Source organism: Macaca thibetana, chromosome 10 (genome assembly GCF_024542745.1).
Source record: "Macaca thibetana thibetana isolate TM-01 chromosome 10, ASM2454274v1, whole genome shotgun sequence".
In the NCBI taxonomy this organism is placed as follows: Eukaryota; Metazoa; Chordata; class Mammalia; order Primates; family Cercopithecidae; genus Macaca; species Macaca thibetana.
In genome coordinates this window covers 36159064-36184222 of record NC_065587.1, presented here as the reverse complement: position 1 = coordinate 36184222, position 25159 = coordinate 36159064, and the positions used below count along the sequence as shown (strand labels likewise).

General features: G+C 59.4%; 3 protein-coding genes across 56 annotated transcripts in view; 2 read left to right on the top strand and 1 right to left on the bottom strand.

Moving 5' to 3' along the window:
* Positions 1-2229: 2229 nt before the first annotated feature.
* Positions 2230-25159, bottom strand: part of STMN3 (stathmin 3) — a 239048-nt gene continuing 216118 nt past the window's right edge. For 46 of the 48 annotated variants that reach the window (XM_050746398.1, XM_050746358.1, XM_050746356.1 and 43 more), the window contains exons 2-6: positions 14741-14838; positions 6614-6709; positions 6117-6292; positions 4516-4707; positions 2230-3933 (exon numbers count right to left, since the gene is read on the bottom strand). In XM_050746398.1, coding sequence (XP_050602355.1) covers positions 3874-3933; positions 4516-4707; positions 6117-6292; positions 6614-6709; positions 14741-14759 — 543 coding nt within the window. In that variant the 5' untranslated portion in view covers positions 14760-14838 and the 3' untranslated portion in view covers positions 2230-3873. Of the gene's footprint in view, positions 3934-4515; positions 4708-6116; positions 6293-6613; positions 6710-14740; positions 14839-21167; positions 21178-25159 lie in introns of those variants that run through there. The other 2 variants (XM_050746370.1, XM_050746400.1) reach the window with 2 other exon arrangements.
* The window catches only part of ZGPAT (zinc finger CCCH-type and G-patch domain containing), an 81297-nt gene continuing 71775 nt past the window's right edge, over positions 15638-25159 (top strand). Inside the window, exon 1 of the mRNA XM_050746169.1 lies at positions 15638-15641. The gene's annotated coding sequence lies outside the window, so the exon portion shown is untranslated. The remainder of the gene's footprint in view (positions 15642-25159) is intronic.
* Positions 19448-25159, top strand: part of RTEL1 (regulator of telomere elongation helicase 1) — a 38073-nt gene continuing 32361 nt past the window's right edge. For 3 of the 7 annotated variants that reach the window (XM_050746037.1, XM_050746033.1, XM_050746039.1), the window contains exons 1-4: positions 21628-22581; positions 22914-23007; positions 23683-23764; positions 23966-24026. In XM_050746037.1, the coding sequence (XP_050601994.1) occupies positions 22236-22581; positions 22914-23007; positions 23683-23764; positions 23966-24026 (583 nt within the window). In that variant the 5' untranslated portion in view covers positions 21628-22235. Of the gene's footprint in view, positions 19520-20405; positions 20597-20726; positions 20847-21323; positions 21596-21627; positions 22582-22913; positions 23008-23682; positions 23765-23965; positions 24027-24635; positions 24688-25159 lie in introns of those variants that run through there. The other 4 variants (XM_050746036.1, XM_050746034.1, XM_050746035.1 and 1 more) reach the window with 4 other exon arrangements.

The window sequence follows — 25159 nt, the reverse complement described above, 5'->3', positions numbered from 1 at the left end:
AGCCTTGGGAGGTAGCCTTCTCAGAAGAGGATGCCCCAGCCCCTGCCTTCACATGGCCAGGACCTCAGCCAGCGTCCTGACTGCAACGTCATGAGCGACCCCGAGTCGGAAATCCCCAGCTTTCATACTCCTGACTTATGGGGACTGACAGATAATGTTCATTGTTAATTAAGGGGTGACTTGTCACACACAATAGGTCACTAAACAGCTCTGTCTGGCCTCCCAGGAGGAGCCTGCCTTTCCTTTTCTTCATGGGAAAAGTGTGATCAGTTTGTGAAGGAGTCTCTGCCCCCAGTTGATGCCCGAGGCTCCACCTGGCGACCATCACACGCTCCGTCTGCCCCTCTGGCGACTGTCACAAGCACCGTCTGCCCCTCAGTGCCTTGCCAGGCCCCCAGCCTGTGATCAGCCTGGTCTTGTGGGAGGCCAAGGCCCACTTGTGTTCATGTGTAGTGTGTGTGTCTGTGTGCCCGTGCGTGCCCAGGATACAGGGATGCCATATACAAGTGCTTTCAATATTGTGTGGCGTGCATGCATCTGTGTGCCCAGGATACAGGGATGCTGTATACAAACACTTTTTTTTTTTTTTTTGAGACAGTCTCGCTCAGTTGCCCAGGCTGGAGTGCAGTGGCGCGATCTTGGCTCACTGCAAGCTCTGCCTCCCGGGTTCATGCCAGTCTCCTGCCTCAGTCTCTGGAGTAACTGGGACTACAGGCACCCGCACCACGCCTGGATAATTTTTTCTTTTCTTTTTTTTTGAGACGGAGTCTCACTCTGACGCCCAGGCTGGAGTGCAGTGGCGTGACCTTGGCTCACTGCAACCTCCGCCTCCCAGGTTCAAGCGATTTTCCTGCCTCAGCCTCCCACATAGCTGGGATTATAGGTGCCCGCCACCACGCCCAGCTAATTTTTTTTTTTTTTTTTTTTTTTTTGAGACAGAGTCTTGTTCTGCCGCCCAGGCTGGAGTGCAGTGACATGATCTCGGCTCACTGCAGCCTCTGCCTCCTGGGTTCAAGCGATTCTCCTGCCTCAGCCTCCCGAGGAGCTGGGACTACAGGCGCCCGCCACCACGCCCGGCTAATTTTTAGTAGAGATGGGGTTTCACCGTGTTAGCCAGGATGGTCTCGATCTTCTGACCTCGTGATCCACCCGCCTCGGCCTCTGAAAGTGCTGGGATTACAGGCGTGAGCCACCGTGCCTGGCCAATTTTGTATTTTTAGTAGAAACGGGGTTTCACCATGTTGGTCAGGCTGGTCTTGAATTCCTGACCCCAGGTGATCCGCCCACCTCAGCCTCCCAAAGTGCTGGGATTACAGGCCTGAGCCACCACACCCGGCCCAGAATGTCTTTTTACTTTTTATTACTCCATCCCCCATCCTGGGTCCAGACCTGTGATAGTGAACAACCGGCTGTCTAGAGGTGAGTGGGGCGAGTGGGGCAAGTGGGGTGAGTGGGGTGAGTCCAGAGAACAGTGAGGTGCAGCCCCAGGGGTCTCGTAGCACCCGCCCCCATGTCAGGAAGTCCCACAGCCTAGAGGCTCCAGCCTCAGAGGCAGACGTAGGACCTGCCCTTTCCTCCTGAGCAGCGGGCCAGAGTCCTGAACAACAGGAAGCCACTGAGGAGAGCTCTGCCCTGAGGGAGGGCAGGGGGCCCCCGCCAGCCCCACCCACAGCAGCGGGCCCTCCCCCCATCACCCTGATGCCTCACCCCTTGGATTCCAGAGAGGAAAGTGGGCTTTTGTGTAGTTTACATGCTCATATCTTTTTTTTTTGAAACGGAGTTGCCCAGGCTGGAGTGCGGTGGCGCGATCTCCGCTCACTGCAAGCTCCGCCTCCCAGGTTCCCGCCATTCTCCTGCCTCAGCCTCCCAAGTAGCTGGGACTACAGGCGCCCGCCACCACGCCCAGCTAATTTTTTGTATTTTCGGTAGAGACGGGGTCTCACCATGTTAGCCAGGATGGTCTCGATCTCCTGACCTCGTGATCCGCCCGCCTCGGCCTTCCAAAGTGCTGAGATTACAGGCGTGAGCCACCACACCCGGCCTGACATGCTCATATGTTAAAATCACCACTGTCACTAGAACAATTCATAATCATGGTGATAAAATAAGATTTATAACCAGCTTCAGTCAGGAGATACACAGAGCAGATCCTCACTCCCAGACAGGGAGCCTGCAGCTGCCCCCGAGCCCACAGGTGCCCACAGGACACACACAGACAGTTCAACCATGTCTTAAACACACAGGTGTTTATTGTTCATTTGATTTAATTTTTAAGTTCACTTTACTACGTGGATGAGATGGGTGCATATTACACTAGGCTTTCGCTATGAGAGCTGCCACCGTGAGGAGAATCCCAGCCCTCAGTTCTGCTTCCCTTTCTGAGTCCCACAAAAGCCACATGTGGGCAGCCTTGGGTTCCCATCCCAGCTGGCTGCTCCCTCTGGGGCTGTCTCGGTGGGGAGAGGGAGACGGGGCAGTGGGTCCCTGCTGACCCCTGAGCCCTGCAGGGGTCAGGATCCTCCCATAGTCCCTGGTGTGGCCCTGGAAGACACTGGCAGTGCCTGCCCAAGGCCTCCCGCAGGATGGAAGCTGAGGGCCCTGGCTCTGGGTCCTAAGAGAACTCAGCTGCCCCCTTCACATTTTACAGCAATGGGCCAGGCAGCAGCTTTGGGATGGGGCTTCCGTGGGGAAGTGGGGGATGCTGCAGTGGTACAAAGACAGCCTCCCCTACCCCCGTCCTCCAGATGACCGTCCTCCAAGGCCAGCACTGGGCATCCAAGGGAGAGAAGGAACCCAGCCCAGAAGGTGTGGGCAGGAGAGGCCTGGAGTCAGGCCTCGACCCACAGCCCCCTCTGGGTGCCGAGTGGGAAGGGTGTGGGGGGTGGCTTGTGAACCTTACCCGCTGCCCTTCCAACCCTGGATCTGTGGGCAGCAGTCCCACAAAATCCCCCTTAGGGCTCCCTGAGGAGGACTTGTGGCTGCCACTTCCACCAGGGCAGAGGGCACAGGAGGGGCCAGCACTCCAAAGGGCTCTAGGCCGGGTCTTTCAAGGACATCCGCAAAGCCCTGGTGGGGAAGGCGGCGGGGCTGTCTCACCGAGGCGCCTGGGCCAGAGGCTCTTTGGAACTCTTGCACTGCTGAGTGGGGGACTGTCCATGCTGCCCACAACCTCTAGACCACGGCAGCCTGCTCATGGGCCCCTGGCAGAGAATGCCCACTCCCCAGCAGACTCAGGGCAGGCCGCCAACTGCAGGCTTCCAGGAAGGCCCAGGGTGTCCACCTCAGGCCAGGTGGTCTCAGAGGACCCCTGTGCAACCACATTAAGGAGAGCTGCAGCCCCCACCCACCTGCCTGCCAGTTCAACAAGCTCCCGCTTAACACGCAGGCTCCCAGGCACCATCACCCCCCCCTCCCCCGTTGCCCCTCCCGCATGGGGAGCCCCTTCCCCTTGGAAAGACAGCAGGTACCGTAGCCTCGCCTGTTGGCCAGGGGCGCCGGCTCAGAGGACCTGCCCTGACCTGCACATGCTGACCAGACAGCCCAGTGTAAGGACCCGCGATCCCACGCCACCGCCCTGTGGTTACCACGGTCACCACCACCTCTCTCACAAGGCCCCCGGGGGACCCAGCCTCGCCCGGCCTGGTGTCTGCACCGAGGGACCGCGTCTCACGCCCGGCGGCTCCTGCAGGGGAAGCCGTGGTCAGTGACTCACCACGAGGACAGGGCGGGGCGGCTGAGTGCAGAAGAGAAGCATGAAGCTGGGGCGTGGGTGGGGGAGGAGGAACAAAAGTTGCATCTAGACAGAGGTGAACGAAACAAAACCGAAACCCGAACGTGTTCTGTCGCAGGATGGGCGCCGCCCGTCCCGGGCCCTTAGCCCGACATCTCCTCTCGCTGCTCCTTGTTCCTGCGCACCTCGGCCGCGTGCAGCTCCTGCGGGACACGGGGCGGGAGGGCCTGAGGGCGGCGGTGGCTTGGGGTGACTCCGGGAACCCGCAGGCGCGCAGGCCTTGGCGCCCTGACACCCGCCCGGCCTCATCTGGGCTGGCCTCCGGCAGGACCCTGAATTGAGGGGGCGGGAGCACCGGGGAGGCCGAGAGCAGGGCCGGGGCCCAAGGACGGGTTTCCGGGGAGCTGGCTGGGCCCCGCTTCTAGCTCGTACCGGAGCCGAGCTTCCTCCAGAGCACTTTCAATATAATGAATTTAGCCATTTATTACTGCGGCTAGTGACTGTCCCACCAGGGGCAGACTCTGGACCTGCTTCTTGCGCTGCTGGGGACGCCCAGTAAACACAGGATGAGCCCCCGACCCCCACCCCAGCGCAGGGCCTCCGGGTCCCCGGCCCCGCTCTGCGCCCCTCCGAGCTCCGCCCGAGCCCCGCCCCCGCCCAGTGCCCCGCCCCCTGTTGGCTACTAGCCCCGCCCCACCCCCGTCCGGTCCAGTCCCGCTCCTCCAAGCTCCGCCCCCTCCCCGCCTTCTGCCCGTCCCGAGCCCCGCCCGGCCCCGCCCCCGCACCTTCTCGCGCAGCCGCTCGCGCAGAGCGGCCAGGTGCGCCTCGCGGATCTCCTTGCTGAGCTCCATCTTGTAGTTGAGCTTCTCCTCCGCCTGCCGGCTGAAGTTGTTGTTCTCCTCCAGTGCCTTGTGCAGCACCTCGCGCTCGTGCTCGCGCCGCTCCGCCAGCTGCTTCAGCACCTGCGCCTCCTGCGTCTGTGCGGGGCGGGCGGGCGCGCGTGAGCGGCGACCCCGGGCCCTGCCAGGCCGGACTCCTCCTCCCTGCTCTCCGCCTCCCGCCCGGCGCCCGCTCGCCTCACTCGGCGCCTCCACCTGCCCAGGCCTCAGTGGGTGCCGGGACCCCCGGGCGCTGCCCTGTGGTCGGGGCAGGGCCAGGGGGTCGCGCTCCGCCGCCCCCGCCCCTGCCTCGCGCGCGGGTCCGGCGGTTCTGGCTGCCCCCAGGGCCCCCGCCGTATCCTGCCGCCACTGCACACCCTGCACTGCGCGTCTCCGCCTCCAAGGACCAGCAGCGCAGGAAACCCTAACCTTGTGGGCGGTCTCAGCTTTCTTCCTCAGACATCCGCCCACTGAGCAGAGGAGCTGCTTGTTACACACCGGGTTCCGAGCTCCCAATTAGGTGCCCAGGAGCGGAGGAAGGGTCCCCAGGGGTGCTGGGGGAGGGGCCGGCTGGCGACCCCTGGAAGGAGAGCAGAGCAGCAGGACCCGTGCCAACGAGCCAGTCCCTACTAGTCAGCCCTGCGAACCCTGGTCCCTGGTCTCACCAGGAAGGGAACAGAGCCGCCTCCCCTGCCCAGTGCGTTGGCCTCCAGGGTGGCACTCCCAAAAAGGACATTTTTATCTCTGTTCCAGTCTCAGAGGGGCTGGTGGGAGGGGAGGCTGCAGGGAGGGGACCTGGAGCCCACACCCACCTCTCCCGGGGCCCCTCAGCCCTCCAGCAAGCCTCAGGGTCTTCATATGAGGCCCTCCTCCTGCTTCTCTGTCTGGGAGAGGGATGCCCCACCCGACGTCCCCAGGGCCCCTCTGGGGACCATCCCCTAGCATCCTGCTGGCCATGACAAGGGTGCCTCCCACTGCCACCAGAGGCTCCTGCTCCTTCCAGCTGGCCGCCGCCTCGGAACCCTTCCTCCTCTCCCTCCCATTCTTTTTTGTTTTTTGAAATGGAGTCTCGCCCTGTTGCCCAGGCTGGAGTGCAGTGGTGCAGTCTCAGCTCATGCATCCTTCACGTCTTGGGTTCAAGCAATTCCCCTGCCTCAGACTCCCTAGTAGGTGGGATTACAGGTGCGTGCCGCCACACCTGGCTAATTTTTGTATTTTTAGTAGAGACGGGGTTTCACCATGTTGGCCAGGCTGGTCTTGAACTCCTTAGCTCAAGTAATCTGCCTACCTCAGCCTCCCAAAGTTCTGGGATTACAGGCGTGAGCCACCGCACCCGGCCTCTCCTCATCCCATTCCTCTCTCTCAGGAAGCGGCCCAGGGAGCCACAGCCCCTCCCACCCCAGGCGGAGGTGCTGACCAAACCCCCCGGGAGCACCCTGTGTCTTGCAGGCCCTGTCCCCGTGGGCCACCTCCGTCAAAACTCCTGGGGGGGTGGGAGGACTCCTTGCCTTCCTCCGCTCCTCAGCTGCCTCCAGCCGCTTTTGCAGCTCCTCCAGGGAGGTGTCCTTCTTCTTGGGTGGAGAGGAGAGCATAGGGCTCTCTGGGGACAGGTCAGAAGGGGACTTGAGGATGACCTCGAAGCTCTGGCCAGAGGCCCGCTTGTCCAGCTGCTTCACCTCCATGTCTGCAAGACCAGAGTAGAGCTTCAGAGGCCCGGCCAGAGCATGGCGTGGGCTGAGCGGGATGCTCCCGGCACACATCCAACCCCAGGGCTGGGTGAGAGCAGGTGGCTGCTCCCACAGGAATCCCAGGCTTCAGCCCCCAGGATGGGCCCCTTCCCCCCAGAACCTCCCTGTCCGGAGGCAGCCAGGCTGGGAGTTCAGAGACTCTGGGAGGCCAGGGAAAAGGTGAGGTGGGCAGGCACTGCAGGGTAGGGCTAACTTTTTGTACTTTTAGTAGAGACGGGGTTTCACCCTGTTAGCCAGGATGGCAGCCGGGCACTCACCCCCATACTGGTAGATGGTGTTGGGGTGCGGCTGTGTGTAGAAGCAGGAGCAGATGAGTGACAGCACCGACAGCTCCTTCATCTTCTCCTTGTAAGCTGTGGGCACAAGGCTAGGCTGAGCAAGCGCCACTGGGGCCTGCCCACCTGGGGCCCCGTTTTTCCCTCCCCATGGCTGCCTCTGGCATGTCTCTGTGAGACACGGAGCTGCCCAGCACGCTCTCGTGTGTCTCCACACCGCCGGCCCCTTCGTCTCTCCTCCAGCTCTCTTGCTTCCAGACGCTGGCGCTGTCTCCGTGGTGTGCCCCCTGCTCTGTCTCTCTCGCCTTCCGCCTCTCCCCGCTTTTCCTCTGTCTCGGCATTAATGTCTGTCCCATCTTGCACACTGACTTGTTTCTCCATCCTTCTCCCTGCCTGCTGTGGTCTGAATGTTTCCATTCCCCAAAACTCATGTGTTGAAATAGTAACCCCAAGGTGCCGGTATGTGGAGGTGGGGCACTGGGAGGGAATTAGGCCATGAGGATAGAGCCGTCCTGAGTGGTCCCAGAGGGGGGCTTCAGAGAACTCCCTCACCCTTCCATCATGTGAGGACACAGCCAGAAGATGCCACCTGTCTATGTACCAGGAGGCGAGACCTCTCCAGGCACCAAAGCTGCCGGCACCTTGATCCTGTACTTTCTGGCCTCCAGAGCTGTGGGAAGTAAGTTCCTGTCGTCTATAAACCACTCAGTCTCAGGTACCCGCACAGACTGACAAAGTCCCTGCCTCTGCCTGTCTGGGTCTCTGTTTACCTTCTGTCTGTCTGACTCTGTCACTGTCGTCGTATCTTTCCGTGTCTCGGGGGTAGCCCCTGACTCTGTCTCTTTCTCTGAGTGCATCTTTCTGTAATTCCTTGTCCCTGTGTGTCTTTCTGACCCTTACCTCCCTCTGCGCCATTACTGCCCTCTCCCCTCCTCCTCCCTCCCGCTCCCTTACCAGCTCAAGCAGGCAAGAGTAACTCATGACGGGACCAGCACAGAGGCAAACCCTCTGCGGGCAGCACTTTCCTGGGCTGTAAACCTGGATGAAGCCCTCAGACCCTCCTTTCTCCTTCCTGATGATCGTGTGGTCACCCCGAGATGAAGCCAGGCCCTCTCCAGGCACATGCCCTCTGCCCATTTAGGGCTGAGCTTGGGCCACTGATGCCACCAAGAACCAAGGGAGGGCAGCTGTCCAGTCAGCCCCACAACCAGGCCTCTTGCCCATTCAGGTCAAACAAGTGCCCACCAGCCAGTGTCCCTGCTGCCCAACCCAAACCAGAAGTAAGCCGGGCTGCTGTAGCCGTGTGCCCTGTCAGGGGAAGGGGAAGGTGTCTGCTCTCGCAGTGAACATAATTTAGCTCTTTTGGTCTATGCAGGGCGAGCCTCGCTCCTAAACAGACACTCTGGCCCGGTTTCTCACTAGTGCTCAACAATCATCTTGGCTGGGCGCAGTGGCTCACAACTGTAATCCCAGCACTTTGGAAGGCCGAGGCAGGTGGAACACCTGAGGTCAGGAGTTTGAGACTAGCCTGACCCACATGGTGAAACCCGATCTCTACTAAAAATACAAAAATTAGCCAGGCGTGGTGGCGCATGCCTGTAATCCTAGCTACCTGAGAGGCTGAGGCAGGAGAATCGCTTGAACCTGGGAGGCGGAGGTTGCAGTAAACCAAGCTCGTGCCATTGCACTCCAGCCTGGGCGACAGTGAGACTCTGTCTCAAAACAGAAAGAAAAAGAAAGAGGGAGAGGGAGAGAGAGGGAGAGGGAGAGAGAGAGAGACAGAGAGAGAAGGAAATGAAGAGAGGAGGGAGGGAGGGAGGGAAAGAGGGGAGGGGAGGGAACGGGAGAGGAGACAAAGGGAAACACAGGGCGGAAGTAATCAACTTTTCATGGTGAGCTGGGTCTTCCTGTGACAGTGCAGGGAACAGTCTGTCCTGGTCTAAATTTCCTAGTGACCTACACTTTTCTGGACAGAGCAGCACAGAGCCCAAGAGGGTGTAAGGAGGAACAGAAAGGAATCCCAGGGTGGACAGGCCCGCGTGAGAGCCTCTGGGGGAAGGATGGAGCCTTTGAGCCAGGAAGCGGGAAGTGAGGCAAAGCTACCTGTCTTGCTTATCGTCTTCAGGGAGGGAAGTGGAGGGGGACCGGGTGGGGAAGCCTCACAGGGGACTTTGACCTGACTTGTCAAATTTTATTTTATTTTATTTTTTCCTTTTTGAGACAGAGTCTCACTCTGTCGCCCAGGCTGGAGTGTAGTGGTGCGATCTCGGCTCACTGCAACCTCCACCTCCCGGGTTCACGCCATTCTCCTGCCTCAGCCTCCCGAGTAGCTGGGACTACAGGCGCCCGCCACCACGCCCGGTTAATTTTTTTGTACTTTTAGTAGAGATGGGCTTTCACTGTGTTAGCCAGGACGGTCTCGATCTCCTGACCTTGTGATCCGCCCACCTTGGCTTTCCAAAGTGCTGGGATTACAGGCGTGAGCCACCACGCCCGGCCATCAAGTTTTATTTTTTCACATGCAAAATCCATTCATGTATTTTTTTATTAAAAGTTAATTTATTTTATTTTGAGACAGAGTCTTGCTCTGTCGCCAGGCTGCAGCACAGTGGTGCAATCTTGGCTCACCGCAACCTCCACCTCCCAGGTTGAACCGATTCTCCTGCCTCAGCCTCCCGAGTAGCTGGGACTACAAGCGACTGCCATGCCTGGCTAATTTTTGTAGTTTTAGTAGAGATGAGGTTTCACCATGTTGGCCAGAATGGTCTTGATCTCCTGACCTCATGATCCGCCCGCCTCAGCCTCCCGAAGTGCTGGGATTACAGGTGTGAGCCACTGCACCTGACCTACTTTATTTTTTAGAGACAGGACTGTACTCCGTTACCCATGCTGGAATGTAGGGCGCAGCTGTGCAGTTCACTGCAGCCTTGAACTTCTGGGCTTGACTGATCCTTCCACCTCAGTAGCTGGGACTGCAGGTGCACGCCAGCACACCAGCTTTTTTTTTTTTTCTTTTTTCAATCTCAGCTCACTGCAAATTCCGCCTCCTGGGTTCAAGAGATTCTCTTGCCTCAGCCTCCTGAGTAACTGGGATTACAGGCACGTGCCACCATGCCCGGCTAATGTTTGTGTTTTTAGTAGAGACGGGTTTCGCCATGTTGGTCAGGCTAGTCTCAAGCCGCCGCGCCCGCCCGGCCTACACACCAGCTTTTAAAAAAAAATGTCGTAGTGGTACCGAGGCCGGGCGCAGTGGCTCATGCCTGTAATCCCAGCACTTTGGGAGGCCAACGTGGGCGGATCACGAGGTCAGGAGTTCAAGACCAGCCTGACCAACATGGTGAAACCCCATCTCTGCTAAAAATACAAAAATTAGCCGGGCAAGGTGGCAGGCACCTGTAGTCCCAGCTACTCGGGAGGCTGAGACAGGAGAATCGCTTGAACCTGGGAGGCAGAAGTTGCAGTGAGCTGAGATTTCGCCACCACACTCCAGCCTGGGTGACAGAGTGAGACTCCATCTCAAATGTATATGTATATATAGTAGCGCTGTGTTGCCCAGGCTGGTCTTTTTTTTTTTTTTTTTTTTTTTTTTTGAGACGTTGTCTCGCTCTGTCCCCCAGGCTGGAGTGCAGTGGCCAGATCTCAGCTCACTGCAAGCTCCGCCTCCCGGGTTCCCGCCATTCTCCTGCCTCAGCCTCCCAAGTAGCTGGAACTACAGGCGTCTGCCACCTCGCCCAGCTAGCTTTTTGTATTTTTTTAGTAGAGACGGGGTTTCACCGTGTTAGCCAGGATGGTCTTGATCTCCTGACCTCGTGATCCGCCCGTCTCGGCCTCCCAAAGTGCTGGGATTACAGGCTCGAGCCACTGCGCCCGGCCGCCCAGGCTGGTCTTGAACTCCTGGCCTCAAGGGATCCTCCCACCTCAGCCTCCCAAAGTACTAGGATTATAGGTGTGAGCCACAGTACCTAGCCGATTAAAAATTAATTTTAAAAAGGAGGATGTGATGAGGGAGTTAGAGGGTGTGCCAGCCACGTGTTCCACAGCAGCAGGTCAGGAGACGTTGGGGACATTTAGAGGAGCTGAGGAGGTGGCCAGCCCTGTACTCAGGAGGGCAGGGGAGGGAGAGAGCAAGAGGGAGTTTGGGCTGGGGCAGAACACACCCGGGTCCTGAGAGAGGATAGGAAGGCAGGGACATGGCCCCTCCAGGCCTGACTCTGCCAGCAACCAGCTGCCTGTCAGCAGACTCCAGGCCCCCATCCTTCAGATCATCCTTCCTTATCATATATCCAAAACTCTGAATGTGGCCAGGCGCAGTGGCTCTCGCCTGTGATCCCAGAACTTTGAGAGGCTGAGGCAGGAGGATAGCTTGAGAACAGGAGTTTGAGACCAGCCTAGGCAACATGGTGAAACCGCATCTCTACTAAAAGTACAAAAATTAGCCGGGTATGGTGGCACACGCCTGTGGTCCCAGCTACTCAGGAGGCTGAGGCATGAGAATCACTTGAGCCTGGAAGGCGGAAGTTGTAGTGAGCGGAGATCGCGCCACTGCGCTCCAGCCTGGGCAACACAGCGAGACTGTCTCAAAAAACAAAAACCGGAATGTGTTTACCATAAAGGTCAGAAAACGTGATTAACAGCTGCTCGAAGCCCCTGTCTGCCCTGAGCCCGTGGGAGTGAGGCCTACCCTGTGGTCTGGCTACAGGGAGGAAGGGCAGGCAGATTGGAGGGGGCAGGAGAGCAGGTCAGGAATTGGCCAACTCTGGAGAGAGCGACCAAGAGGAAGTCTGCACCCAGGGCAGGGCTGGCCAGGAGCGAGGTGGGACATTGGACCAGTATTTTCAGAGCTGGTGAGGCTTAAAGAGCATGTCTACGGCCTCTTATTGCAGAGGGAGGATGCCAAGGCCCCAGACCCATCCAGGCCACCTCTTCACAGACACAGCGGGTACCAGGGAAGCTCCTGCCCAGAGCCTCGAGGCATTGCTCCCAATCTCTCTCTCTCTCTCTTTTTTCTTTTCTTTTTTTTCTTTCTTTAGACGGGGTCTCGCTCTGTCACCCAGGCTGGAGTGCAATGGCACAGTCTCGGCTCACTGCAACCTATGCCTCCCCAGTTCAAGTGATTCTCCTGCCTCAGCCTCCCGAGTAGCTGGAATTACAGGCGCATGCCACCACGCCCAAATAATTTTTTGTATTTTTAGTAGAGATGAGGTTTCACCATGTTGGCCAGGCTATTCTTAAACTCCTGACCTCAGGTAATCCACCCACCTCGGCCTCTCACAGTTCTGGGATTACAGGTGCGGGCCGCCGCGCCTGGCCCCTCTGTCTCTTTTGATTCCCTTCTTTCTCACTCACCTCCCATCTTTCCCCTTCACTGACTTCAGGGAGTTACAAACGATTCTTGCCATGAGCTGGGCTGGTTTTGTCTCCCTGCTTCTCTTTGTACTAAACATTAGATACCGAGGAAATGCGGATTGGCCTTTTGGATGATTCGTCAGCAGGAGTCAGAAAAAGGTACCTGGTTGGCCTCAAGCAGCAGCTATATTGGTGCCCACTCCCAGGGTCACAGCAGCTATAGTGGTGCCCACTCCCAGGGTCACAGCAGGCTATAGTAGTGCCCACTCCCAGGGTCACAGCAGGCTATAGTAGTGCCCACTCCCAGGGTCACACCTCAAAGCCACGCCTCCCTCCTGCCCAGCTGGGTGCCCTTATCAGCCCTCCTTCTTCTTCTTCGTCTTCCTCTTCTTTCTTTCTTTCTTTTTTTCCAGAAGGAGTTTCTCCTCTTGCTGCCCAGGCTGGGGTGCAATGGCACAATCTCAGCTCACTGCAGCCTCCCCCTCCCTGGGTTCAAGCAATTCTCCTACCTCAGGCTCCCAAGTAGCTGGGATCACAGGAATGTGTCACCACACCTGGCTAATTTTGTACTTTTAGCAGAGAGAGAGGTTTCACCATGTTGGCCAGGCTAGTCTCGAACTCTTCACCTCAGTTTATCCGCCAGCCTCAGCCTCTCAAAGTGCTGGGATTACAGGCGTGAGCCACCCTATCAGCCTCACTTCTACCCTCACTTCTACCCTCAGAGGAGGAATGGAGGCTCAGAGCGGGCAAGTGTTCCACCCAGCATCACACAGCGCGCCGGGTGAGAGCCTGGTCATGAGCCTGGGCCTGACTGCAGGCTCCTGTTGGGAGCTCACGGAGATGGGGGTCTGTCCAGAACTGAGAGGCCAGGGGACCACAGTGGCCTCCGACCCCTGGAGGGCCCTGGAGGCTGCTGCTGGCTCCCGCCCGGGGCAAATGGAGGTCACTGTCACCCAGGCTGCCTCTCATTGTGCCAGGAGCCCAGTAGGGCCGGAGCCACCAGCCGATTTGCCTTACCCTGGGCAGGAAACTCAGAAATGTGGCTACACATTCAGGCTGCCTGGCTTGTGGTGAGCACTCATCTCTTATCAGGCAGGCAGCCAAGCACCTTTCCTGAAATATTGAGGCCTCGGAACAAGCCCCAGGGGAGGTGCCAGCACTGTCATCTCCACCCAGATAAGGAAACCCAGGTCCTGAGAGGTTATGCAGCTCCCACAAGACCACACAGCTGGCGGAGGTCAGACTCTGGGTTGCAGAAGGATAATGTGAGCAGAGACCACAAAAGAGTGAGGAGCGGCATACCCAGATGCCCAAACGGCCTCCCTTTCCCAGCTCAGCACCAGGAACCGAGCCCGTGGGGAGGGACCGTCAGGGAAAGGCTGTCAGGAAGGGCAGGAGGCGGCCCTGGAGAGGACGGAGCTGCCCTCAGAGGCCGGAGGGGAGTCCCCTCCGCTGAGAGCCTCCCAGGATCCCTGGGGGTGTCCGGGAGGAGGCGGAGGGAGGAGGCGCAGATGGACAGGACTCCCAGAGAGGGTGGGGAGGTGTGGTCGGTGACACACACGGTCCCCTCCTGGCAGGTGCCGAAGTCACCTGGAGCCTCCAAGCCCGTGGGGCCTGAGGGGCGGGGTCAGGTCGGGCACGCGTGGGTGGGCGGAGTTCTGCGCCCGGAGCCAAGGCGGGCACTGGGGAGAGAACAAGTCAGCTCGGGAGGGGACCACGGGGACCCGTCCCTGGGCGGAAGAAAAGGTGGGAGGGAGTGCAGCCGTGGGCGGAGGCGGCGATGGGAAGAAGGTGGGGCCCTTCGTCCCGTCCTCCCGAACGCCCGGCGAAACACGCAGCGGGTTCTGCGGCCTCGGGGCAGAGCAGAGCGTTTCGGGAAGGGCGGGCCCCGCGTCCTCGCGCCCGGGGTCGCCCGGCAGCTCTCCTGCGTCCAGGATCCCCCCACGCCAGGCCTGCGCCCGCCCCTTCGCCTGAGCTCCGCGCGGGATGGGCCGGGAGGCCGGGGTGGGCGCTACCTTCGAAGGCGGTGGGTCCGCCCCTCGGGAGGCGACGGGGGCGGGAGGGGCGGACCCCTCTGGTCTCCGGAGGGTTTGGGAATCGCAGTCGCCCCTCCCCCATCCGGGCCCCGCGGCGCAAAGGGCAGTGGCTTTTCTGGCCCGAGCAGGTGGCCCGGGCGTCGCGAAGGGTGGTCCCCCAGGCCTCAGCGGTGTGGGGGGAGGGCGCGGTCCCCCTCACTCCGGGCTCGTCCGGGCCTGGCCCGCCCCGCTCGCTCAGCGCCCCCTCCAGCCCCTGCGCTCCCCTGGCGCGGGGAGCGCCGGGCCCCCGGCTGGGGCTTTGGCAGAGGGTCCCACCCTCTCCCCGCCTCCCCGCGAAGGCTCAGGCCCAGATCTCGGGTCGCCGGACGCCCCAGGGACTCCGCCCGCACATCGCGAGCGCGCCCACCCGGTCACGAGCCCACGCCCGGGTCTCGGAGCCACCCTGCGGCAGTCCCGCCCTGCGTGCACGCGGGTCCCCCGGGGCGAGGCGCCCCCGCTCGACGTCCGGTCCCGAGCGCTCCCCGGCGCGGAGCCTCGCAGCCCAGCGCCCCACCAGCCCCGCCGGCGCCGCAGACCCCAGCCTCGGGCGGGTCCGACCCAGGCTTGCAATGCGCAGGGTGGGAGAAGGGAAAGCGGCGTCCGCAGCCGGCCCCTGCCCCAGGCGAGGCCAGACGAGGCCTCTGCTCAGACCCCGCCGCCCTAGAAAGCCCGCGGCCCGGGAGCCTACCCGAAATGGTGCTGGCCATGGTGCTGGTGGCGTTTGGGCCTGCAGTGGCTGGAGAGGCGCGAGTGGCGGCCGGAGCTGCAGACGGCTAGTGCTGCAGTGCCGGGGAGGGGAGGGGAGGGGAGGGAGCGAGGGCGGGCGGGAGGCGGGCGCGGCGGGAGAGAGAGAGGGAGAGGGAGCGGGAGGGGGGAAGAGAGAGAGAGTTGGGGGAAGGAGGGAGGGAGAAAGGGTTGAGGGAAGGAGAGAGAGAGACTGCGGGGGCGGGAGGAGGGAGGGAGGAAGAGAGAAAGGAGCAAGCACCTGGCTTCGGGAGGGGCCGCGGCCCTCAGAGGGAGAGGGCGGAGGGGGGTGCGAACTGCAACAAGACCCCCACCCTCCAACCGCTCATGGCGGGACAGCTGCTATCCCAACTTGGCTTTGTGAGGCCTGAGGGTGGGGTGGGGGTGGAGATGAGCTCCCATTCCCCAGGGCAGGCGGGGCAGGGGCAAGGCAGGAGGGGCAGTTCCCACCCATGGGGTGGGGCTGCAGAGCCCTTCGCGGAGGCTGCTGTAAGCTGGGCTGGTGCCAACAGGGTCCAGGTCTGTGCCTGCCATCAGAGAGGATGCCATGGCCACAGGGGTGGGCGCTGGCCTGGAGGCCTCCAAGGGGCATCTCCCGTGAGCCCAGGGGATGGGCAGGATCTGAGCAGAGAAGAAAGTGGAGGGGTGAGGCCAGAACAAAGGCTTTGCGGTGAAACAGAGGTGGGCTCCCGCCTCGGCTCTGATGTTCACTCGCTGTGTGGCCCAGGCCAAGGGCAAGCGTCTGACCTCACTGGATCTTTGTTTCTCAGGGTAAGATGAGACAATGAGGCCCCTAGATGATGGAGGAGGGGTGCCAGGGTTGTGTGCACTTAGTGAGTGGGGGGCAACCTATCCTGCCCCTGTCCTCGTAACTCCCACACGGAAAGCCTGGCAGACAAATGGAGCATCATTCCCATTGCAGGGATGGAGCCACCGAGGCAGGGAGAAGTGCTTTGCCCTACAAAGAACTAAGTCATAGGGCCAGGAGCAAAACCTTGAAAACCTCAGCAGACTCGCAGAGCCATGAGGCTGGCTCAGCAACACAAAAGCTGGGGGCAAGCCTCAGCTCTAGCAGTGCGCTGGGAGTACCCAAGGCCCGTCACATCCTAGGGTGGCCTGGAGAGTCCTGACCCCTGGTGTGCAAGCCAGCATCGTCCCCGAGACTGTGAGTCTGGTGGAGGTGATGCCCAGGAGGGTGACACTGTGTGGCTCAGAGGTACCCTTAAGACAGGAGGATCATCAGGCAGGCCCTGACCTCATCACAGGAGCCCTTTAAAAGCAGTTTCCTTTGCCTGGTTGAAGAAATTGGGGGATCAAAGCAAAGAAGGTTCTCTGCTGTTGAGACGAGGGGACACGTGGCAAGGATCTGAGAACTGCTCCCGGCCAACAGCCAGCAAGACGACAAGACCTTAACCGCAAGGAAGTGAGTTCTGCCAACAAGAAGAGAATGGGCTTGGAGGCAGGTTTGACCCCAGGGCCTCCACACAATAACTCAGCCCAGCTGCCCACTTGGTTTCAGCCTTGGGATACTAAGAATTAGGAGGTAATAAATGAGGGTTGTTTTAAGCTGTTGGGTTTGTGGTGATTTGCTATGAAACCATATCGAACTAATATACACACAGAGGTGCTGGCCCCTGGGCTATTCCTAGGAACCCACCTAGGAAGGAGGAGGAAGGGCGGAGAGGCACACAGAGCTGCCCACCACAGCAGCCGCGTCCTCCCTGGTGGCCACCACAGTGGCAGTTGGGGATGGTCAGCATCCTTCAGGCAGACTCCAGCCCTGGGTGCTGGAACTCAGGTACTAAGGATCAAGAGTAGCCCTCTCTGAGACCTCCAGAGTCTTCTCATGTGGGTGGGGCAGGACCTACCCCGTCAGGCTCAGAGCACTGCAATGCCTCACACTCATTGTGACTCTGACCAGGCCCTCTCTGAGCCTCTGTGTCCTCATCTGGAGCACAGGGACCAGGTGTGTGGAAGCCCATGGCATAGCACCAGGAACACAGTAGATAGGCACAGTGTGCACTAGCAGGCACACACAACAGGGGTACTGACGGTCAGCACCCTAGCAGGCACACACAACAGGGGTACTGACGGTCAGCACCCTAGCAGGCACACACAACAGGGGTACTGACGGTCAGCACCTTAGCAGGCACATGCAACAGAGGTACTGACTGTTAGCTGTACTGACTGTCAGCGTGCTAGCAGGCATACACAGTGGCTGTACTGACAGCATGCACATGCCATAGGTGTACTGACTCTCAGTGCACTGGCAGGCACACGCAATAGGAGTACTGACAGCATGCTAGCAGGCACACAATAGGTGTACTGTTAGTGCATTAACACACACACACAATAGCTGTACTGACTGTTTGCCCCAATATAGTGCCAGGTCTTGGAGCAGATTTTGACTTCTCACCAAGATCAAATGCAGGAAGTGCATGAGCATTTCAAAGATGTTTTTCACATGCACACCAGTGCTAGTAATGTTTTGGGCCGGGCGCGGTGGCTCACACCTATAATCCCAGCACTTTTTGAGGCCAAGATGGGCGGATCACGAGGTCAGGAGATTGAGACCATCTTGGATAACAAGGTGAAACCCCTTCTCTACTAAAAATACAAAAAATTAGCCAGGCGTGGTGGCGGGCGCCTGTAGTCCCAGCTACTTGGGAGGCTTAGGCGGGAGAATGGCGGGAACCCGGGAGGCGGAGCTTGCAGTGAGCGGAGATCACACCACTGTGCTCCAGCCTGGGCGACAGAGCGAGACTTCGTCTAAAAAAAAAATGTTTTGGCTGGGTGCAGTGGCTCACATTCCAACACTTGGGAGGCCAAGGTGGGCAGATCACCTGTGGTCAGGAGTTTGAGACCAGCCTGGCCACCATAGTAAAACCCCATCTATCCTAAAAATACAAAAATTAGCCAGGTGTGGTGGCAGATGCCTGTAATCTCAGCTACTTGGGAGGTTGAAGCAGGAGAATCACTTGAACCGGGGACGGGGAGGTTGCAGTGAGCCGAGATCAGACCACTGCACTCCAGCCTGGGCGACAACGGCAACACTCTGTCTCAAAAATATGTATATATATATTTTTTTCATAAAGTGTGACTTTTATCAGACCTCTGCGCTCTTGAAATTAACCCTGGCTTGGCTGGGTGTGGTGGCTCACGCCTGTAATCTTAACACTTTGGGAGGCTGAGGCAGGCGGATCACAAAGTCAGGAGTTCAAGACCAGCCTGACCAACATGGTGAAACTTCATCTCTACTAAAAACACAAAACTTAGCCGGGTGTGGTGGCGGCGCCTGTAATCCCAGTTACTCAGGAGGCTGAGGCAGCAGAATCGCTTGAACCTGGGAGGCGGAGGTTGCAGGGAGCCGAGATCGCACCACTGCCCTCCAGCCTGGGTGACAGAGCAAGACTCTGTCTCAAAAAAAAAAAGAAAAGAAAAGAAAAGGAAATTAACCCTGGATCCTAGGAGGAGCCCTATACCTCAACAGAACACTCAGTCATTCAACAGACATCTGTCAAGCACCTGCTGTATGCTGGAGCTGTGGCTACATCAGCAATTAGAGGAGGAGGGCAAGGGCACAGGAGTTCCTGACTGCCCAAGGCCAGAATGCTCCTCTAGCAGCTGGCAAGGAGCAGATGACTCAGACTTCAGTTCAGTCCACAGGACAGCCTTTCCTGGTCACTGCTCTTAGGAGATGGAGTGTGTGGCAGCAAAAGGTAAAACTCCTGGCTCCTGGGCAGACTCTGGGCAATCTGCTCAACGCCCTGTGCCTCATTTTTTCACACAGAAAGTGTGGACAATGAGAGGACTTATCTGGCTCACACCTGTAATCCCAGCACTGTAGGAGGCTGAGGTGGGTGGATTACCTGAGGTCAGGAGCTCGAGACCAGCCTCGCCAACGTGGTGAAGCCCCGTCTCTACTAAAAATACAAAAATTAGCCAGGCGTGGTGGCAGGCGCCTGTAATCCCAGCTACTCGAGAGGCTGAGGCAGAACTGCTTGTACCCCGGAGGCAGAGGTTGTAGTGAGCCAAGATTGTGTCACTGCACTCCAGCCTGAGGGACAAGAGCAAAACTTAGTCTCAAAAAAAAAAAAAAAAAAAAAAAAAAAAAAAAAAGAGAGGACTTATTCCAGAGGTCATCCAGAGGAGAAGTGTGTCAATCATTTGTCGAATCTCACACTGCTGTTAAGATACTACCTGAGGCCGGGTGTGATGGCTCACACCTGTAATCCCAGCACTTTGGAGGCCAAGGCAGACGGATCACCTGAGGTCAGGAGTTTGAGACCTCCCTGGCAAACATGGTCAGACTCCATCGCTACTAAAAATATAAAAAATTAGCCAGGCTTAGTGGCGCGCACCTGCAATCCCAGCTACTCGGGAGGCTGAGGCAGGAGAATTGCTTGAACCCAGGAGGTGGAGGTTGCAGTGAGCCAAGATTGTGCCATTGCACTCCAGCCTGGGCAAAAAGAGCCAAAACTCTGTCAAAAAAAAAAAAAAAAAAAATCATGGCAGAAGGTGAAGTCTATGTTAGTCCCAGTTCCCAGGTCTTACATGGCAGCAGCAGAAAGCGAGAGAGAGAAGGGGAAACTGCCACTTTTAAACCATCCGGTCTCCTGAGCACTCACTCTTATGAGAACAGCCTGGAGGAAACTGACCCCATGATCCAATCAGCTCCCTCCCGGTCCCTCCCTCCCTCCACACGCGGGGATTACAATTCGAGGTGAGACTTGGGTGGGACACAGAGACGAGCCGTATCAGCACGTATGGGGGGCACTGAAACTTGTGGTGCCCATTCATTCCACAAGCCTGTGTGGCTGGTCTCCTCGTCTTCCACTCCCTGCCGGGTCTCAGACGGGCAGCCCGCGGCTCCTTCACCCGAACAGGCACACGGGGCTGGGTGCCAGTGAGTGCTGGGGCTTCTCCTAGCACTAGCTCACACCCACGAGCATGGGCACGCAGGGCATCGCCTGTGCCGTCCGTGGACATGAAACCCAACCGTGCGCGGTCACGCAGCGCCAGCTTCCTCCTGGGGCCTTCTGGGGCACGGGGGCTGGGGCCGCCTGAGACTAGCGTCCCTCACGCTGGGCTGACCCCGCAGAACTGTGCGGGCCTCGCTCTTGGGGTCCGCCCTGCTGCCAGCCAGTGCCGGGTGCTGGGGACTCAGGGAGGCCGCCGGGGCCAGTGCGGGGCCAGTGACCCGAGCAGAAGCTGGACAGAGCAGGAGAGGAGGGAGAGGAGGCGGTCAGGGCTCTCAGGAACCGGGTCCTGGGCAAGGGGCAGCCATTTTCAAATTTTCAGGAAAGCGGTCAGCTCACACTTGAGCAGTAAAAAGACGCCTCTGGGGACGAGGCCCGTGCAGCTCTCCGGGCAACGGTGGTGGCTCGGCCTAGAGAGGCGGTAGTGGAACGGAGACCCTGGTGGGGGATGACATCAAGGAAGGAGACGGGCGGGACCCCAGATTTCTGCTGCCTGTGGGCGATGGAAGTGAGGTTCACTGGGCAGGGCAGCCGCACACAGAACGCGCGAACGGCCCCGTAGGCCTGGAGGAGCCGAAGAGCAGGCGGACCCCCTCCGCGGGGGAACAGTTTCCGCCGGGAGCACAAAGCAGCGGGCCGGAAGTGGGGGCGGAAGTGCAGTGGGATCAGTGGCGATGCGCGCCTCTGCCCGCGAAGTCTGAACTGGCTGATAGCTGGGGACGTCGTGGCGGCGCTCGACTGCAGTCGGTTGAGTTCCTGAGGGCCCCCGGTTCTGGAAGGTTCGCCCCGGAGACAAGTGAGCAGTGAGTCGCAGTGACTCTGTAAGTGGTTTACTCGAGCGGCTCGTGGGCGCCTTGCGGTTTTCGAAACTACAGCTCCCGGCAGGCCCCGTGCCGCCCTCGGGGCCGCGGGTCGGCGGATTGGCCGCGCTGCATTTTGGGACCTGTAGTTTCCTGCGCTCGTGGGCGCTGGCTGAGCCGATGGCCGGGGCTGGAGGGAAGGGCCGATATTCCGTGTGTCCGCGTCTGGTCTGTTAGTCCCAGTTCCCAAGCGGGACTGAGGCTTAGAGAAGTTGAGTGACTTGCTGAGGGCTGCACGGATTGGCATCCCGGGATACTCTTTCGCTACTTTGGCTGCATCTGGTTGCCCACCCAGGCGGGATGGGGAATGGCCTCCAGCCAGCCAGGAGGGCAGAGAGCTGGAGAGGCAGGCCCGGAGGTTCAGACCCTTCGCTCTGACGTTGTGCCTGGTCAGGCCGGGAGGGGTGCCGCTTGCCTCTCCAGCCCTCACGCTCTTGTGGAAGTCACGGAATTACTGCGGGCGGAACTTGCAGCGCTGTGGGCGTCTCTGCCAGGGAAGGACGGAGTTGTGGGGCGGGAGGATAAGGCAAGGCCCCGCCATTTCGCATCTTTGCCCCACCAGCTCCTTGAGATGGCATATGCCAGGGTTGCCCTCCGACCCTCTCCACAGGAGGGACTCATAGAAACGCCTGGGAAAGTGGCCCGGTACCCACAAAGGCTGTCTACAGAGTCTTACTGTTTTTCCCAGGTCTGTGCCATAGGGATTCTCCAAGAGAACCGCGTTGTGTCCCAGTGCACCTGCTCGCATCACTTACCAGGAGTGCCCGAGATCCTAAGATGTTCGGAGTGGTTTCTTCGCACAGACCCGAATAGCCTGCCCCTCAGCCACCCTCTGTGCCCTCCTGAGAAGAGGCTGATATGCCCAAGATAGTCCTGAATGGTGTGACCATAGACTTCCCATTCCAGCCCTACAAATGCCAACAGGAGTACATGACCAAGGTCCTGGAATGCCTGCAGCAGGTAGAGCACAGGCTGGGAGGAAAGGACTGCAGGCAGGTGGAGCTGGGGCTGGGTGTGCGTCCCTCTCCCGACCCATTCCAGCCAGGCCCCTCCAGAGGCAGCCTCTGTCATAAAAAGGGCTGGTGTTCCAGGTGGGGTCAGAGAGAGGATTGACAAATAAAAACATCGTCCTTGAGAGTGACAGACTTAGTGCCTTGGGGGCCTCTGAGGAGCGGCTGGTATTCACAGGTCAGGAGGAAGCATTTCCATCAGAGGGGCAGCCGGGGGCCAGCCTCACTTTGAAGGTCTTTGAACCTTTGGGGTGCAGGGAGGTGGCAGCGGCGCAGGTTGCCTTCTCCTGGGTTCCTTGAGGTGCCCTCTTGTACCCGGCTCACACCCCTCCCCTCCCCGAGTTTCCCGCTCAGGTTCCCATCTGAGAGCTCGTATGTAGGACATCAGATAGGACAGCGTAAGTGTTTGGATCTGGAAACACAGAACAGTTTCCTATTTTGAGACTTGACGCCTAATTAGTCATCTTACTATTTAGGCTGAAAAATACTGTTGCATTTCGGGTAACGTTCTGCAAATCGTCTGCTGATGGCAGCTGGAGTTGCTTCACGCCCTTTAGGGCAAGAGTGGAAAGTGTCCTGTGGACTTATCCATGGTCCCGTGGGGCTCTCGCCACCTGACAGCGGCCTCTGCATCTGCGAAGAGCTGCCCGCTGGCTGCTGAGGCTTGTCTCAGGGTGGTTTGTGTGGCCTTGCCTCTTCCTGGCTTCCCCGCAACCCTTGCCCCCAACTCTGTTCAGAAGGTGAACGGCATTCTGGAGAGCCCCACGGGCACGGGGAAGACGCTGTGCCTGCTGTGTACCACGCTGGCCTGGCGAGAACACCTCCGAGACACCATCTCTGCCCGCAAGATTGCCGAGAGGGTTCAAGGGGAGCTTTTCCCGAATCAGGCCTTGTCGTCCTGGGGCAACGCTGCTGCTGCTGCTGAAGATCCCATAGGTGACCCTAGTTCCCAGGCCTCCCCTGGCCTCCTGTGGGGATGGCTGGCAAGGGATGGCGCTGAGGGTAGGGTGGGCCCATGGGGACTTCTGCCAGCAGAGCTCAAGGAGAATTTTGTAGCTGCCACATAATTTCTCGCCATCGTGGGTATAAACCTAGGGTTGGGCTTTTTTGCTGAATTAGGGCGTGGCACATGTACACTTCGCCCGTTTGTGATAAACAAGTCTCTGGGGTGTCAGATTCTTGGCTGTCTGCAGGGCTGAGTTAGCCGAATGCCACCCGCCTTTAACACGTGAGAACCATGACCTCTGTGCTTGCTTGTGTCTGGGCAGCTTGCTACACGGATATCCCAAAGATCATTTACGCCTCCAGGACCCACTCGCAACTCACGCAGGTCATCAACGAGCTTCGGAACACCTCCTACCGGTGGGTCAGACGAGTTCACGCCTGTCTTGGGGTCCTCGAGAGAACCAGCTTGACGTGGTGCTGGGTCCACAGACCACGCTGTGCTGTAGTGGAGGGGGCGGTCTTTCCAGACGCTCCCCAGAAGTGTGCAGTGTGCTGGTGCCCAGGGGTGGGGTGGGGCCCGGGCTGTCCCAGTGCCCATTACTTGTGAGGAGGCAGCTTTGCATTTGTGTGCTGACCTTGGGCTGGCGTCCTGAGCTCCTTTCAGGTGCTGTTGTGGCAGCTGTGTGGCAGGTCAGGGCCGGCCCCCAGTGCAGCTTTGCACATGAAGTGGGAGGAGGCCCTGCTGCTTGTCAGAGCCCTGCAGAGTCTTGGTGTTCTGTCGGGTTCCTGTGGAGGGGCCAATGGCGGGGTGCTGTGGAAGCTGTCGAATCTCGTCCCTCTGTCCAGTTCCCCCGCTTGTCTCCTTGCTCCCTCCTACTCCCGGGCCACGATCCTATGCCGGGGCCACTCTCCTGCACCCGGACCACGCTCCTACGCCCAGGCCACTCTCCTACGCCTGGACCACATTGCAGTTATGCTGACTTCCTCTGGCTGCCAGTGCTCCTGTGTGTCTCCATACGGCTCACGCTGCGGGACCACGCTGTGGCTGTTGGAGGCAGCTCCTCCTCCACCCATAGTGCTCTCTCCCTCCAGGCCTAAGGTGTGTGTGCTGGGCTCCCGGGAGCAGCTGTGCATCCATCCAGAGGTGAAGAAACAAGAGAGTAACCACATGCAGGTGGGCTCCTGGCTCCCGCTCCGGCTCAGGGTTCCGCGAGGCGAGTGCTGCTGGGTATCCAGAGTCCCAGGCTGTGCTCCTGCTGGGCTGGGGTTCGAAGTTCACTGGGGGACTGCAGGGGAGGGCCTGGTGGGGGTGGGGACTGGCTCGGGTCCTTTCTTGGCCATGCTCCAGCCGCGCACTCTGCCCTTCCTCCCGCAGATCCACTTGTGCCGCAAGAAGGTGGCAAGTCGCTCCTGTCATTTCTACAACAACGTGGAAGGTACAGGCAGCTCGGTGGGACCAGGCTTGGGTTGGAGTGTGTGCAGCCTCTCAGGGCGTCAGCCTGGTTGTGCTTGCCGGGTGGGGCGGCCAGTGCAGCCGTGTACCTGGGCACTGTCTTCTGACTCGGGACCACCCGTGTTAGTCTTCTGTGTGGAAGAGCTCACACAGTGGTCTGAGACAGCCAGCCGGCAGGACTGCCTGTGGCTGGTGCCTGGGGCCTTGGATTTTGGGAAGGCTCCCTCCATTTCCGGACGAGAAGGGCTCCCTGCACCTGACTACTGGTGCATACAGCAGCGGTTTTGCTGAACACCTGCTTTGTCTTCGGGGAGCCTGAGGTTTTGTTGCTTGCCCAGCAGCGGGTGCTCCTGTGACCGGCCCTTGTACCATCTTGGGAGGGTGTCCTGGAAGCCGTGTCTGGCCTCCCCTGGCCTTGCCGCATGTGTCTTTGTCCTGTGCTGACGTTGCAGAGAAAAATTACAGCCCCGAGCGTGACTCCAGGCTGAGTCCTGTGGGTCCGACACGGGAGGCCTTGGGGCCTCTTCAGGAGACGGGATGAGTGAGTGACGGGAGCAGAGCCAGGGCACCTCGCCCTGTGACTGCAGGTGGCCACAGCCTGTGAGGGCCAGGGGTGCTTCTCCACCCACGTGGCTGCCCCTCGGGTATGTCAGGGGCTTCTGGGGCTCTTCACGAGGTCTCAGAGACAGTAGCAGGGTGTGCCCCCGTCGGCTGCCCTTACAGTTTCTGTGACCTGAGGGTGGCATCTGTGCGGTTGGCACAGCCTGAGCTTCTGTGGGATCAGAGTTCCCTTTGTTTCCTGCCTCAGTTGGGGCTCAAGCCTCAGGTGACGTGGCCCTGGAGCACCTGGAAGGCGTCGGCGGTCCTGCGGGCTGCTGTCTGCACTCGTGTTTGCTGAGTGCTCAGTGTGCCAGGACTGAGGACCCTGAAGCTGCTGTTATATTTAGGACGGTGCTCCCCTGGCAGAGACGGAGCCGGGTGGTCCCGCCTGACCCACCACCAGGCGTTTCTGGGCCCTGGAGGGACAGGGTGGGCGGAACATGGGCCTGCAGGGAGACCTCCACTTACTGGAGGCTCGTGCTGTGTTGCTGGAGGCATCTTCTGTGTTGCTTCTTG